We start from the raw sequence: 16,711 nt of genomic DNA, 5'->3' as shown, positions 1-16,711 counted from the left end.
TTTAATACTTCATATAGAGACATATCAGTTATAGTTACGGAAAACAATAGTGTTGTAATGCCGAAATATCAACAGTATACTTCGCTAAATAAAATGCTAAGCAATTTTTCAAAAGTGTTGATGGCACATATATCTTTTACTGCTGTAATAAACAATGGAGGCATCGGAAAAGGCATCGGTAGCATCCGGAAAGGCACCAAGAAGAGTTATATTTACGTTTTGTGACTTGCTGCGTGACGTGCGTGACGAAAAAAGAAACCGAAACCGTGGTCCCCAAATGAATTTCACCACCTTGCCCCAAAAATTTTCACATTTTTCGCAACTTCACCTGTTCCTATTCGTAGGTCCGGCCAAGCCTCTATGGTCATCGGCCCCCGTATAGCCGCTAACCATGGCATATAAATACAGGTGTTTAGTGTTAAATTGTAAAACTCCCCTAAGAAGTCTACGACAGTTAGACGAAACGCATCGGAGAATAAAGAAATTTTACAACTGCTGTTCGCAGAGTGCTATGCACCAGTTTAGTTTTAAAGATATTGTTTAAAAATATGGTGCGAAAGCTGTGGTCAGTTTTTCCATGCAGGTTGTCTGAATTTACCTTCCGCAGAGACGTGGGGTGACAGAGACACCAACACAACATTTCACCTGCCGTTCGGTTCGAAAGTTAAGTTTTCATCCCGAGTTCATTTGTTAACTTAAATAGGAAAAAAAACTCTTTGAACGGAAAACAGAATTATTTTAACGTCTGGATCTTTTGAAAAAAGGTCTCCTACACGAGTGGCCTTGATTATAAATATTTAAGCATGGTAAACACATTAGCCTTAACTTGGTTGTTTCACGACGCTCAGTGTTTTCCTACATGTCTTTTTCGCGTGAAATGAGGCAATTGAAAATATATGATAAACACTAAAAGAACTACAGCTGATGGAAATTTTAAATTTCTTATCCAAAGGCTGTGGATACAAACTTATCAATGACTCTAAAAATATAAAAATCTAGAACGAAATTTTTTTTTAGAGTTGCTTAGCTTTCCATTTTTCCGAAATCGAAGTCGCGATTGCAAAATTCAGGTGAAAAGCAAACCAGCGGTGATTAACGCCTTAAACAAGTCAAGATACTTTTTTCCGTCATACAACAAGTTACATATCGTAAATATCATTCTTCTTGATGCCTTTCCTGGTGTCACCGATGCCTTTCCCGATGCTTCCGTTGGTTAATATAGCAGTTAAAATATTGTTCCAGTCAAAGCGTTTGGAAAGTTGCTTAACTGCTTAACCTGGTAACACTTTGGCCTTACATCACGATTGTTTTCTGCAAGTTACAAAACGTAAATATAATTCTTCTCAGTGCTTTTCCAAATGCCACCGATGCCTTTTCCGATGCTTCCATTGTTTAATACAGCGGTAAAAGATGTGCCATCAACACTTTTGAAAAATTGTTTAACATTTTATTTAGCGAAGTATACTGTCAACATTTCAGCTTTACAACACTATTGTTTTCTGGAACTACAACTGATATGTCTCTATATGAATTATTAAATTTGTTTTCCCGCTGACCACTCGTATTTCGGTCTTTTCTTCTTCCCCCGTTCGTAACTCCCCATCGGGTAATGCAGAAAAAGAAACTATGGGCGGCCGTCAACACCAAAAATACAAGGATGTCAAATAAATCAGCAAATACAAAGATGGCTTAAGGATCAGTTGCAGGATAGCATAGCAAATAAAGGAATGGTATGGCCAAATTTAACTAATTAATTTAGCTATGCTATCCTGCAACTGATCCTTAAGCCATCTTTGTATTTGCTGATCTATACGATATCCTTGTATTTTTGGTGGTGACGGCCGCCAAGGCATCTCGCCGAAACCACCAAAAATACAAACCGCAAATGGAACAGCGATCTGCTGGGGGCATGACGTCATCGAATGTGAAGACTGGCGCGAAACCATTACATAGTGTAAATAATAATAACTTTATTTAAGTGTCTGTGTATTTTTTAGCACTGCTGTGCTAATTGGGGACACTGTAAATAAGGAAACAAATATCTTAAATGAACAGAAACTTGTTAAAAACCCCAACTGGTAGGAGGCAGACCAGTTGGCTATTTACAAAGCGTGCAGGAGTTGAATTCGGGGCCACCGAAGACAAATCCATCCAGTGGCAGGGAGGAGGACTTGAACCCGGGACCTCCGGCTTACAAGTGCAGCGCCCTAACCACTAGGCCACGCTCGCCTCCTCAGTGTAGTCGCTGTGTGGAAGAGTCTTCACTTCGCCTTGCCGTAAAGCAGAGCCAATTCGGTAAGTTTCTCCTCTTTTTTTTCCCTGCCGATATTGCATTTATTTGTTTTCGTTCATGATAGTGTTAATTAAAATAGCGAGACTGGATTCTACCACGGTTTACCGGCCTCCCAGTTTACCAAAGTTTGCACGTGTTGGTGAGCCTGAATTTTAATAGTATTAAGTAGTGTTATGATATGCATTAAATGTCGATTGCCGAGCTCTCATTTCTTTTCTTTTCTGACTCGCGCTTACTTTTCAAAGGGAGTTTAACTTCAACGGCTCTTTGAACATTGCAGGAGTAAGTGAGAAGTTGGATTTTGTGTGTACCCTGGACGCCATGGTAAGGAAACTGATATCCTTGATCTGTTTTGACATTCTTCAATCAAACATGTAGTGTTTGCCAAAAGACCTTTTTTCCGAGTTGGTTTTAAGCATATACATACCCTCCTTGATGAGGCAGGTCTGCCATAAAATTAGTAAGAAAACTTTCAGACGTAAAAGAGGGTGGTAAAGGGAAAATGTGTTGAAAATATATCTAAGACATACTTAAAATTACTTCCCACCTTCTCGGGTGTCCTTCGGGAAAAATTCGTTCGCGCGCTGGTTTCACTAAAATCCTAGCAAACTATATCTATCAGAAGAAAGCTTAATAACTGCAGATTACGATAAAAATATTATTTAAGCGACTTTCTTTTGAGGAAGTGTCAAGAGCCGGTAAGGCGTGAAACGACCGAAGGTTCTTCTATTGAATTCATCGGGTATCGGATGCTGCATCATGAGCAAAATGGCTGCACAGTCTCATTCACAAGGCATCAATTAACAAAAGTGTGTCAGGCTTTTTCGATATTTTGATTGGTTGTGTCGATATCGGCATCTTTAGTTGGAGTAGCTAAAAATATGCGAATCGTGTTGCGTAAATGGACGCCACAGGAAAAATGTTTAAAATATCAAAATTTCCCGACACACCTTCGTTTGTCATTATTCCTGGGATGTTTTAGCGAAATGTGACAAAATCGGTCAAATCTATAAACCCCATAAATTCGCTCAAAGTAGTGGTATTCCTCCTATTTTAGCTCATAAAGGTTCGCAAACAACTCGCGCCACGCCAGGAGATTATCTGGCCCCAGGAAACCGCAAACCAATAGGACAACGGAACCTCCTGGCGTCAATTACTATGGATTAAGATTTCGCGGTAAAAGTAAGCCATTGCAAACTTTTTTTTTCTTTTTTTTTATCTCGATTGCTCAGTGGAGCGTTGTGGAGGACGACACAATAATGAGCAAAGGCAAAGGAAAAACCCGCTGCAAAAATAAAAAAACTGCAAAGCTGAGGGGCAAGACAACGAATCGACATACAGCTTTCAAAATTACGATTCGAGGCGATTTTTAATGTTTTTGCATCAAGGCTAGTACTTGCATAAAAAAAAGGAACCTTCGTTTTTAACATCATGTATGGCAAATGTTGGTTAGGTGGCGTTCTCTTTGTTCGAAATCTGGGCGCCAGCGTGAAGCTCCGTTAGTACTAATCGCTTTCACAAAAGAATTTTGTTCTTTACTTGAAAGAGTGGTACTCTTTCTTTCTTCTTTGGGCCTGCCTTTTTTTTCATTTTCTTCTCCCAAGGACTTTCTTCCGCTGTTGATTTTCCAAGAACAAAGATTTTTCCATAAACAAAGAGCTTCCACGTGTGAATTTTGGAAAGTGCGCGATGTAAACAAAATAGGGAAATAACATGAAAATCGAAAATTCCCCCAGGGAACTCACCCAGGTTCGAGATAATGACATTTTCCTGATTTATTACCTTTTATTTGAAAATACGTTTTTCTACATAGCTCGGGTGCTTTTAAAGATGTCAGATATTTTTTCCATGGAAACATTTGATGGAATGTTTGAATTCAGTTTTGTCAAACAAAATAAAAATCGATTTTTTAGGTCTCTGAAGGTAGGAAATAACCTTAAACTCACGATTTACAGCAAATTAAACATTCATTTGCCGTTTCACAGGAAATAATTTTACAAAATCACGCTTCACGACAAAAAGTTTCATATTTCACGGGGGAAACAAGGGCTGATAACGAGTCACGAAAATGCCCTTTACCGCACTCGCAAAACCATTTGAAATGTACATTCTTAAAACGAATGAAAAAGCGAGTAAGAGCTTGAATTGTAAAAGACACAAACTTTGCGGTAGCTTACGGGAGGAGCTTTCTTCCAGTTGATATGATTGTTTACTTACGCTGTAACCTAAAAGTTGTATCCGCGTTAGGTTTCAAAAAGCATTTAAGTTAGTGTTAGATGATGAAATTAGTGGTAAAGTAAAAATTTTCGCTGGGAGGAGTGCCCGGGGGAGGGGTTACTCCCTTATGTGGCGTATACTTGCCGCTGGACAGGGTATTTTTCTCTGGCCTCGCTGTCTTGAACAGGATCTGAACTTGTCCGGGTATGCATAGGTCAGGGTTTGAAATCCTTTGCTGCACGCCTATACCCCTCCCCTTGGGGGAAGACATTTGTCTACATGGCTGTGTCCGATACCGCTGCATCAATAAGCTATCGGCCAAGACCCCTAAAAATTGTGTTCATTTCAGCCCTCCCCTTAAAGGAACGTTAAGCTAAGTTCTAAAGTTAAGCTTGAATATTTGAGACAAATTTTGCCGATTTACCTTATTTAAAGTTATCTCGAATTTCAGAACATCACCTTAAAATGGCCTGAACATAACTTAACTGTTGGCACCTCAGAGTGACTAGCATCTCAATTCTCCTTACAAAACCTTCCCAAAATCACACATCGAGTTCACAAGAATAAAAGAAATGATCACCAACTTACAATTAAAACTTTTTAATCTCATCAAATTCTCCTTGTCAACACCATAGGAAATGTATTAAGAACAATATGGAAAATATGCATACTAATAAGCATAATGTAGTATGATATTTTGAGAATCAATCAAACTAGATTCAAAGGAGGACTTAATTTAACTTGTCTGCGACAACAAAACGTCATCAATACCCCTAACTTCTTAACCCTATAACCCTAAGGCTAACCATCTTTTAATTTCTCCTAAAAATATCACCCCTGAATCAAACATTAAGGTTGCAAGAATCAAGGAAATAACCAATTTTATGAAGCTCTTGACTTTATAACAAATTCTCTCTGACAGCACTTCAGGAAATGTATAGAGAACAGTGTGGATAATATGCATACTGATGTTAGGTTGTAAAGGGTAATTACTTGACAGAAGTAAATTTTCACTACAACTGACAGAGCAGTTTAATGATAAAGTGCCTGAGTTTATTCAGTGGTGTGTATATAAATCAAACATGATTAACATGATTAAATTGTAAAGAGCTGCCCTTGTTCAGGAAGTGCAAAGTATGGAAAAAATCAAGCAACAGCTTCTAACAAGACTTACGTGTAAGTGGTACAAGCTGTGCATGATAAATACATAACAATTGCCATAAAATAATAATAAGAATGATTGCCATTAATATCAATGATGCAATTGATACATCAATCATAATTATAATCCATCAAATATTTGCACCTGCACTAAAACTAAAACTGGGGAATGTCCAGGGATATACCCCAAGATATATATTCCCCGATTTTCAAATCTTGTATCTACTGCAATGAAAGCATTATTGTAAAGGTTAATTTAAGATGAAAGAGTGTTTGTCTATTGTTAAACGGGAAAGGATATGTTTGTTCATTAAGTCATACCAGACAACACTAGAAAGTAAACATTCCACTCAGCAAACTCTGAGCTGTTTGAAAACTTTCTCCAGACCTGTGCATTGCAAAAATATTTGAAGGATAATAAACAAAATAGCCTCCTTTTGGCTATTGTTTACTCATAACATTAATTAATGTGTCAATTCTGCTTACTGTAAATGTAGAACCTAAACTAATATTCTAGCATGAAACTAAATTAACATGTTACTCTTCCAAATAATTTTCTTTCAAATGAATCAATTAATTGATTGTTAACTGTTGTGATTCCTAAGCAAATAAATCAAAACAAGATCAGAATTCTTGTGCAAGATTTTGCTCACTTGGTACCTTTTTTTCCTTTGTTTTATTTTTTACTGGCCACTTTTCTGTATGTTGACTGAAATAATTGAACTCATGTTTCATTTATGTGTGGTCTAGACTAAGACAATTATTCACATCAGCGTCTGTCAAAGTGGTATACATTTTCCACCACATCCATGAGCAATTATTCAATATCACTAACAGAGGGTTATTAGCTCCTTGTAAGCTATATGCCATATCAGCAAAGACATATCAAGGGCACTTTGCCCTCAATCTAGTAACAATTCTCAGTACCTCCTAACAACATCCCATGTACACTCTAATTGGAGGTAACAAACTTCCTCAATCATGCTGCCAGCTCACTCAACATCCAGCATACTACTCTAAAGGGGCTGTGGCATTGTTACTGAAACTGCGCACTGGTGAAAAATGCAATGGCGGAAACTGGTTGTTTAAGTCAAACTGTGAGTCAACTGTTTGGCCAGATGACCTGATTGTAAAGAAATGGACAATGCAGTTAACTTTTCATTAAGTGAAACTTATTCCATGATTGTATGATAATCATAATTACTGGGCTTTCTCCATAAGTGGCCGACAGAATTCTTGTACTTTTTGCAACACAGATTTTTGATTTCCCCAAGTAAGGTTTGATCAAGGGGTTGTTTATGAATCAGTTAAGCTCTGAAGTCCCTCCTAAATTACACCTTTTCTCCAGGGTCAATCCATACATGAGACATTTTATAGCCATGCAGTCTCAGTGAGACAATATATTTGAGGTGTGATTAATTAGCTTCCATGCCCAATGAAATCAAAGGTTGGTTTTTGAAAGAAAATCAAAATAGAATTATCACAAATGCCAGGGTTTCAAGAACTTTTTGCATAAATGCCTGGTGATGGTGTCATGGGCAACTGTGCCAATTAAGGTGGATCCCAAACACCAGAGCCTGCTAGCAGGCTGAATGAACAGGGGTGAGAGGTCTTACAGACAGCACTAGACCCCACCCCCCCCCCCCCATCATAATCAGCTTTTAAGCCACTCATAACTTGCAAAGTTTTCTGGAAGGAAATAGCTCAAAAGCTAACTTACCTGTATGTTGTATTGACACTGTAATGCAGCCATGTAAGCTGATTATGACGACGGCGTCCAACACTGCTAATTTGCAATTCCTTGGGATAACAAAAGCATCAGGTCAGGGTCATATTAATTTTATAATTCTGTATTTCACAGTACAAATTTTAAATTTGCTGGTGTTTATTGTTGGAGCTCTTGTGGGAAAAAAACCCAATTAAAATTCTTACAGAAATTTGTCAATTGCCCAAAGAGGCATTGCATATTTTTTTGAGAAATGGCTCAATTGAGTTAACTGCCCAAAGAGGCAATGCACATATTTTTGTGAAATGGCTTAATAGGTTAATATTTTTTTGAGAAATGGCTCGATTGAGTTTCCAAAACAAATGCAAATATTTATCCATGTTCTTTTTGCTACACATATCAAACTTAAGAAGTAAAAAAAAAAAAAAAGGATTTTTTAATTTTTCTTGTGAATGTTCTGTTGCTAGACTGCCTTGAGTCAATCAGTCTGGCCTTACATGAGTCAACTTTCATTATGTGTTTTGACAGGATTAAATGAATGGTGCTGGTTGGGTCAAACGATAGTGAATAATTAGATCTTATGAGGTAAAATTCCCTGAGAGCTTCTTTAGTTGGTGATTATTGCCTTCATTCTTACGGGTGAATCAAGGGTGATATTGTAAATAAAAACGATGTGCTAGCCACTGTAAGGGTTAAGGAAAGAAAACTGCAGTGTCAGCACAAAACTGCTCGCACAAGGTAAATAACAAACAATAAACTCAAACCACGTGACACGGTCAAGTCCACCAAATCTGTTTATGTCAAGCTCACTTCAGACTTACCATATGAAATACTTGCTTCAGGATGGGAGGAGGAGGTGCTCTCACTCGGCGACCTCTGGTTTGATTGTAAGTGTCAGAGGTGACTTTCTTGTCGACTATGATGATGACCTGTCAATCAAATTATGGACATTCTCATACAGAAGGACCACAAAATATAAAGAAAAGCTGCACCATGTACATGCACCTGTTAGTGGGTGCATTTCTCATCTAAATGTTTCACACTTGATACCACCCTGCTACTTTGTGTTAAAACAACATTTTTTCCTTAAAAATGCTGAATGCATCCTTATAAATGGATAAAATAATTATCACTGTTAACACCAAGATCATGCGCTCAGACACTCAAAAGTTTCTGTGATAAGTTGGCTCCTTAGGCTAAAATATTTCTTAAAAGTTGCATTACCAAACAAATTGAGAACATTGAAATCTTTGAAAAAAAAAAAAAAAACCAAGTAGTTTAAGTTTAACCCACAAGCACAAGGTTAGTTTTAACGCACAAACCTTGTCTCCAGACAATCTGTAGTGGCCAACAGAGACAGATGGACTATTACAATGCTTGAGTTTTAGCCGTGCTATGGCAGTGACTGGTTCATCAGCACTGGTGTAAATTAATACTATCCCTGTCAAACAAAAAATAATTATGTCTAACAAAAACAAAAAGACACATATGGTAAACTAAATCAAACACACAATCTGATTGGTCCCAACACTTACATTGCATGAATTATTGGAGGACAGACACATATACTTAAACAAGATATCACCACTCACAGCACTTATCATTCTTTTTAATATATTTTTTCTCTTCGATTCCATGTTGCAAAGGGTCTGGATAGTGAAAGATCACAGACCTCAAAATGTTCTCAGTAATTTGTAACATGCATGTTGTAGGTTTCAAATGGAAACCAGGCTCAAATGAATTCAGAGTATGTGTAAGTTGTTCATTCAGTGTAAAACCTGCAATCAAACATACTACAACAATCATATAAGTTCTAAAAGTTCTGATAATGACTCGCACTGAGATTGTCATGACAACAGTCCTTCTCAGGATGACCTTAGCCCCAACAATCAGACCACAGAAAAAAATTTTACATGTACCACCAGGCTTAAACCATTCTACTGCATTACTGGATTATACATTCAAATCTTACCATCAACATAAAATCTCATGTAACGATAGTACTCCACAACATGATAAGGACGATAACAGAAATCCAGGTTCTTCTCTCCTTCCCTTACATAGGAAGTCTTGCTTATGTAAACACCTTTTAGTACCAAAAAAAAAAAAAAAGAAATTCATCCAGTAAGACTCATTGTTGAGGAATAAATTAATGTTTAGGTGAATAAATGATCACTGTGGTTAACGGTAAACTGCAGTTTAATCAATCACACAAACAAAGCCTGAAAAATGTCAGCATTAGGCAAGAATTGAACTTGTTGACTTCCACGATGTTTCACGCAGTAAAATGTATATGTGGTCCTTCATCAGAGACCTGACAAAGGGCTAGTGCTCAAATTGTCCGCTTTGGAAACTTTTCACAGTGGTCAAATTACATCATCAACCTTGCTGATAAACCAATTAACCCTTTAACTCCCAAGAAATGATTGTTAATTCTCCTCTCTAGCTGTGACACTTTTCCTAGTAAATTAGCGACAAGAATTTGGTGTTCGATCAGGATGACAACTTTGACATGATAAGTCTGAGTACTCTCATTACCTATTTCCTGGATAATATATGTATACATTATAAGGAGAAGTTGCATGTAAATCACTTCTGGGAGTCAAAGGGTTAACCTGAAATACCCCCAACCAACACAGCAGCAGTTTCTTTGGGAACTTCACCCCCACACTCCCCTCCTCCAGATACCTTTAAGGCACTACTTAGCAAGTTATTTTTTCCCATGACAGATACCTTTAGGGCACTACTTAACAAGTTATTTCCCATGAGTGACCAAGACAGAATTCCTCCTTAAGTACTGTATGTATACAACTTCATATAGACAAGTGACGAGAATTAAGAAAAATATCAATTATGGGATTATTGATTGACCCAATATCAAATTCTCCAAACTAACATAATGAGAATCGTTTGGCAGACAGTAAAGAGAATTACTAATGAGATCTAGGAAGTTAAAGAGTTAATTGAAAATTTCATCTGTCAGTCAAAATCATATTTACTTCATCAATAAACTGATGAAACTAGGAGTAACTAACATAGCAACTAACATAGTATACAAATACAAGATGTTTCATGACAAGGTCCATACCAACAAACAAAAGATGTGGACGCTTGATATACATGAGTCTCCAGGAGCCATTCCACTGCACTGGATTGCCGCAGTTGACACCCCAAACCCTAAGGTACAAACAGTCACTGTGAATTCAAAGTTTTTTTGTCATTTACACCACATGTCCTTAGCAGGACAATTTATCTTTAAACCTTTACATCCTACATCAGTACGTATATTCTCAATTCCATTCTTTTCACATTTCCTAAGGTGCTGATAAGGAGAATTTGTTTTGCAATCAAGAACAGCTTCTCTAGTTAGTAATCATTTCCATTATTCTTGTGACTTTAATTTGCGTGTAATAATATTATTACATTACATTAATGTAAGGAGAAATTAGAAGCTGGTCATTCTTAAGGGTCAAAACCTTAACCTTACAGAATTGATTATCATGTAACTTCTCCCTATAATTTCCAAACATTTCCAGCAAAACAGGTAATGAGAATAATCAAACATATAAGGCAAAAGTCATAACCCTGATCAAATACCAAATTCCTGTAACTAGTTTACAGGGAAATGTGTAGCAGCCAGAAGGGAGAATCAATAATCAGATCTTGGGAGTTAAATGGTTTAAGATGCTTTAATTTAAATTTATGCTGGGGGAAAAAAAAAACTAAAACAAATATTACATGTTCATGCATGTACCTCTGACAAGCCAGTTTCCATATATCAGGATCCCTTGCACAGGCATAAAACCCTTTACAAACCTATTAATAAGCCAAATTAGGAAGACATGATTACAGGAGACAACTGCAAAGGAGAAATTATTCTCTCTGTATACTACACAACTAAGCACTTGGCTGTGGAGAGACACAGGGTGTGTTGTCAACTCTCTTGTAAGTGGACACCCTTCGGAATTCGAAAAAGTGTCTGTTTGTAGCACTGTCCGCCTACAAGAATTATTTCTTTAGGCAGACACAAAAGGACAAAAAAAGACTGGATGTCTGTCTATGGGAGTGTTATGTGAATCTCGTTATGTAAAAAGAACAGTTTGCTTCCTTGTGGACAAATGGAGATTTGACAAAACTGATCCTTGCTGATCTGTTGCTCTGTCAAAAGCCTTAATTCTTGTTTTAACTCTTATGTCATTTATTTTCCTTTATCACTGTCATTGTTATTTTTATTATTACTTTAAAAACAAAGTTTTAAACTCAGCATGAAAGTTTCTTCGCACCAGTGCTAAGTGTTCAAGTGATTTCATGTCAAGCTCTGTGGACACCACCCACTTGAAAATATACATGACAAGTTCCAGTGGGATGGCTGATATATGGGTCATCTGAGAGGAAGAAAGAAAAACAACAGAGAATCAATCAGTAAAACAGTCACAAAATTGATCAACTGCTAAATAATTCATCCACCTAATCAATCAATCATTCGATCACCGATTCAAATAATTGACCAAAAGTAGAGAAACAAACTAGCCATTAGTTATACATTTTGCACTACAATAAACAGCAAAAACAACAACAATTAACTCTGTAAAATGTGCAAGAACAATGTCTGCATATGAGATGAAATAACTGTCCAATTGCATGCATGACAAGAGGCTTGCAATAACCAATCACCTGTCAGAATTATGTTATCCTGTAGTTCTGATTAACTACCACACTCAGAAACCATGAAAACCAGAGATATATATATTTTTTTTTAACGCAATACAACTGCCTTTCAAGAAGTAATAAGATAACTCAACCTTATAATCATGATAGGATTTATGGTTTTGAGATTTTCTTGCAAGTCTTGATCATTACTTTGATTTGCTGTCATGCAATTGACCTGAGAGGATAATATCAAAGTGCTAACAGTTTTCCTAGTTTTACCAATTAAGTTGGTAAATGACAAGTCAAAAACAAACAAACAAACAAAGAATCAGTAAGCCTACCCTAGTCTCATAAAGTGGCTGGCAAAATCCAGTAACAGAGAGAGAAAGGAATCTGTTGGCTAAATCTGCTAACTCAGGTGAGCTGTAAAAAAATGACATTAAGACATCACATTTTGATAGACATGAACAACAAGGATCCAAGTTAATGGTTACTTTTAATTGTAAAAATTCCATCATCATAATCATCATTATTATTATTATCATTATTATTATTTTCTTATCATCTTTTATTATTTTCTACTAACAATCGCTACACTACACAGCTCCCAGCTGTCACTCATACTAGGCTGAAATTAAAAGCAGTGATTCCTTACTCATCAGATTCCTGAGATACATTGGGGTCATCCTCCTCATCTCCACTAGCTATAAATACAACAGGACACCAGAGTCTTTAAACAAAATTTCACATAAATATTAAAGCCATCTTTGCAGTAATGAACACTACTTGATAAGCAGCAGTGAAAATAAGGCCTAAAAAAATTCAGGCCTGTAGGGGATTTGAACCCATGACTCAGATTTTTTTTTTTCAGGCCTTATTTTCACTACTGTTCAAGTAAGGTTTGTTACTATGAAAATCGCTTTCATATTTGTGTCTTTACCGACGGCTCACATATATATGATTTTCATATATTCACAGTTATTTATTCATCACCTCAAAGGTTTATTTAGAGCACTGCACCTGTATTGCATATCAAAAATTTGGTCTCCTAATTGCCATTGTCCCGACAACCACCACCTATCTATAGCATGTTTGGGAGAAATGGATGATTCTACCTAACAAATGTTCGCAAATGGATATTTTCACACTTGCAGATTATCAAAATCACTTGCATTTGGTGAGTTTGCCAAGGTTATATCCAAGGCCTACCGTATCATATGCACCATACGCGTCCTCATACAGAGGTTTTGTTTGTTTGTTTGTTTATTTGTTTGTTTATTTGTTGGCCAGTTTGTTTTTCATTTATTCATAAACATTCACTCATTCATCCATTCCTGAAAACATTACAACAAAATCATTACATTTACCGGGTATCCATAAATACAATCAATGGTACTATCATTATAAAAATTGCACTATTTGAAACTCAGTCAAATGCATAACAATGGAAAAGGTATCTAAAAACCTACCTGATGCCAAATTATAACTTGTAAAATCTTTGATTCGAAACTCGATATCTGGAACAAGCTGAACAGCTTGTCGGTAAAAATAAATAGCTAAAAAGAAAAGAGCAAAAATTCAAATACATGAAATAAAACCTTGTCTGCACTTTTTGACTGCCCCAGGCCATAAACTTTCATTCACTTGTCATAACACAAAATAAGCCATTCTTGAATGATATTAAATAGGTACGATTAGATATGTATGTAACAAAAGCTACATTATACTTGCCTTCATAGAGATTTCCATTCCTCTCCGCAGACACCCCTTGTAAGAACAAATGAGCTGCCTGTATTAAAATTTATTGACAAAGTTAGTGACCCTTTAACTGTAGGATTGACAAGCATTTAAATTCTGATTACAAGATCACCCCTGAATCAAATGTTAAGGTCACAAAAATAAGGGAAATGATCACCAGCTATTAAGAAGCTCTTGATTGCTAAAACAAATTCTCCTTGTCAGCACTTTAGGATTTATGTACAGAATAGTGTTGAGAATATGCATACTGATGTCAGGGTGTAAAGGGTTAAAGATTTTGTTACTGACATTACATTTTGCACATTCTTGAACATTTTGTTCTGCTAGTAATGCAAAATCCACAAACACATATTTGTACTCAATAAGTCAGATTGCCTTAAAATTTACTAGGAGTATTTGGCTTTTTATACCCTAACATCAGTATGCATATTCCCCTCATTATTTCTCTAAACATTTCCTAAAGTGCCGACAAGGAGAATTTGTATAACAATCAAGAGTTTTATTAGTCAAGGCAATCACTTCCTTTATACTCACAACCTTGATATATGATTCAGAGATGTTATAGTGAGGAGAAATCAGATCCTAGTGACTCTTACAGTATTCTCCTGTTCCTTTATAATATTTCCCTGTTTGTACATTTCTATATGAACATCCTATTAATAATGGTAATTGAACTGAGTCGAGTACACAGCACTCGTTTGATTTGAAATCACAAGTATGATTTCAGACCAAAATTGCACGGCACAAGGTTCAATTACCAGACTTTATTACATCCATTTTGAAATCGCTCAAATACAGGACTTGGTCAGTTCAAAAATTTTATTGATGCAGTACGAAGCTGGTTTGAAATTAAATTCATTCATTTTTTTGGGGAAAAAACAAGAGTTTTGGAAACAAAGGTTGCAAAATTTTCCACATGATACTCTTTGTCTTTCATTTTCCTCCAATTAGATTGGTTACTTTAAACAAGCCTTGAAATCTGATTGGTTGTTTTGTTTTCAGTGTAGCCTCCTCAATGGCTGGGAAAATGATGCAATTTAAAGCAAAAAATGGCATGATTCGTGAATAAATCGCACCAATTAGAGCTAATCAGATTACAGGAACCACTAGTGATTTCAAAATGGGTGTGATAAATCTGTTAACCCTTTAACTCTCAACATCTGATTGTTAATTCTCTGCCTAACTGCTAAATATTTCCTTTTATCTCAATTATGAGAATTTAGAGTTACATCAAGATAATGAATATTTCAGTGTGTGGCTTAATTCTTTAACTCCCAAGATCTGTTGATTAATTCTCCCCTCTAACTACTACACATTTCCTTGTAAATAAGTTATGAGAATTTGGTGCTATGTAGATCAAGATAACAAATTCTACCTGATAAGTTTGAGTATCCTCATCACCTGTTTGCTTGATAATGCATGGATATTATAGGCAGAAGTTAAATGTTAATCATGTCTGGAAGTTAATGGGTTAACATTCTATTTCAGAACTATTAAATCTTAAAAATCGATGTACATGTACTTAAAGATAGATGTAAATGTACCAGCAATCACTAAGACATCAAGGAATGAATATAACGCTCCTTACCTTCTCCTCTAACTGCTGGGGTTTTTGGGATGAACTGACCACTTTCTTCTGCCCTAGCACTAATGGGCTTGGGGATCCTTCACGACTTGGTCGTAAGGCTGATTCTGATACAGGAGAATTCCTTGATGAACCACTATCATTAGTACTTCTCTGTATTTCTTCCTTCCACTGGCGACGAAATGATGCAAGCTCTTCCTCAAGTCTCCCCTCATCCTAGAAAAAGTCAGTAACAGTGAAAAAAAAAGTTAACTTGGCTAAATGCATGACAACAGGGCGCACATTATGTGTGTTGTCCACTTACACAAGCATGACCTGTCAAGTGTCCCATCACACTGTCCAGTGTTTGCCCTCAAATCAGGCTCAGGGGCTAACCAATCATGCTTGAGAATTTTGTTTTAATTTTCATTAGTTCCATAAGAGTGGTACCATGAAAGGTTTTGTTTCGAAATCGTACAATTTTCAGAATTTTCAGCATAGAGTTACGCAATTTTCAGGTTGTAAATTCTAGTAAACAACAATTCAAGCATGCAAGAAATTTGTAATCTTTTTGCTTTGTTTTTCATTTTTGGACAGAACAGTATTACCTGGTAAAGTTAACAAAGTTGTAATAAACTCTTTCTTCATGCACAATTTGTGTGTCTGCATACTATATTAGAAAAGAATTGGGTCATGCTTTAGCTAAGTGTAGATTGAGTTATGGATGCTCGGAGGAAGTTTGGAGTGCACTCAAGTTGCTAGAGTTGCTCTCTGCTGTCCTCGGCCACTCTGACGCTTCTCTTGTGCTCTCCAAACTTCCCGCGTGCATTCATAACTGAAATACGCACGCTTAGCATGGATCAATGGTTCTTTACTAGAGTAATATAATAACACCTCGACACTGCTAACCAGCAATTCATCTCTGTGTAAGTGGATATCAAGGCTTCCCTTACAACGCATTGTAAAAGAGACAATTAACATCTTCAAATATGTTCTAAAATCGATCAACGAGGTCGCAAATGTTTTTTTTTAATTCTTTTTATTATTATTATTATTTTATTTATTGCACAACACAAGCAGAAGTTGCATTAACACGATTGATGAGGAAAACCGCGTAAAACGGGCATAAAAAGGAAAAAGTACCCCATGGCAAATCTCTATACTCACCGCCATCTTATAGTGATATTGTGATGCCGTAACAGATTATGTCTTCCAGTTGACCAACAAAATAACAAAAATAATTTGTTAGTTTACATTTGTAGAAGACCGCCATGTTTGTTTCCTGATAGAAGCGCAAAAGATAGAAGAAATGTTATGATTGGTTTATTTAGTTTACCAATCA

General features: G+C 36.4%; 1 protein-coding gene across 1 annotated transcript; it reads right to left on the bottom strand.

Moving 5' to 3' along the window:
• Positions 1 to 5,094: 5,094 nt before the first annotated feature.
• On the bottom strand, positions 5,095 to 16,661 carry LOC131780631 (F-box only protein 9). Its single transcript, XM_059097243.2, has 14 exons — positions 16,537 to 16,661; positions 15,394 to 15,606; positions 13,779 to 13,836; positions 13,517 to 13,603; positions 12,703 to 12,751; positions 12,389 to 12,470; positions 11,681 to 11,782; positions 11,152 to 11,213; positions 10,486 to 10,574; positions 9,370 to 9,483; positions 8,720 to 8,838; positions 8,219 to 8,326; positions 7,392 to 7,471; positions 5,095 to 6,794 (listed from the first exon to the last, which is right to left on the bottom strand). The coding sequence occupies exons 1-14, from the start codon at positions 16,540 to 16,542 to the stop codon at positions 6,683 to 6,685; spliced, it is 1,281 nt and encodes a 426-aa protein (XP_058953226.2). The 5' UTR covers positions 16,543 to 16,661; the 3' UTR covers positions 5,095 to 6,682.
• Between the last annotated feature and the right edge of the window lie 50 nt (positions 16,662 to 16,711).

This window comes from Pocillopora verrucosa, chromosome 5 (genome assembly GCF_036669915.1).
Source record: "Pocillopora verrucosa isolate sample1 chromosome 5, ASM3666991v2, whole genome shotgun sequence".
Lineage (NCBI taxonomy): Eukaryota > Metazoa > Cnidaria > Anthozoa > Scleractinia > Pocilloporidae > Pocillopora > Pocillopora verrucosa.
The sequence above is the reverse complement of the archived record's forward strand: the minus strand, read 5'-3'. Positions and strand labels throughout refer to the sequence as shown.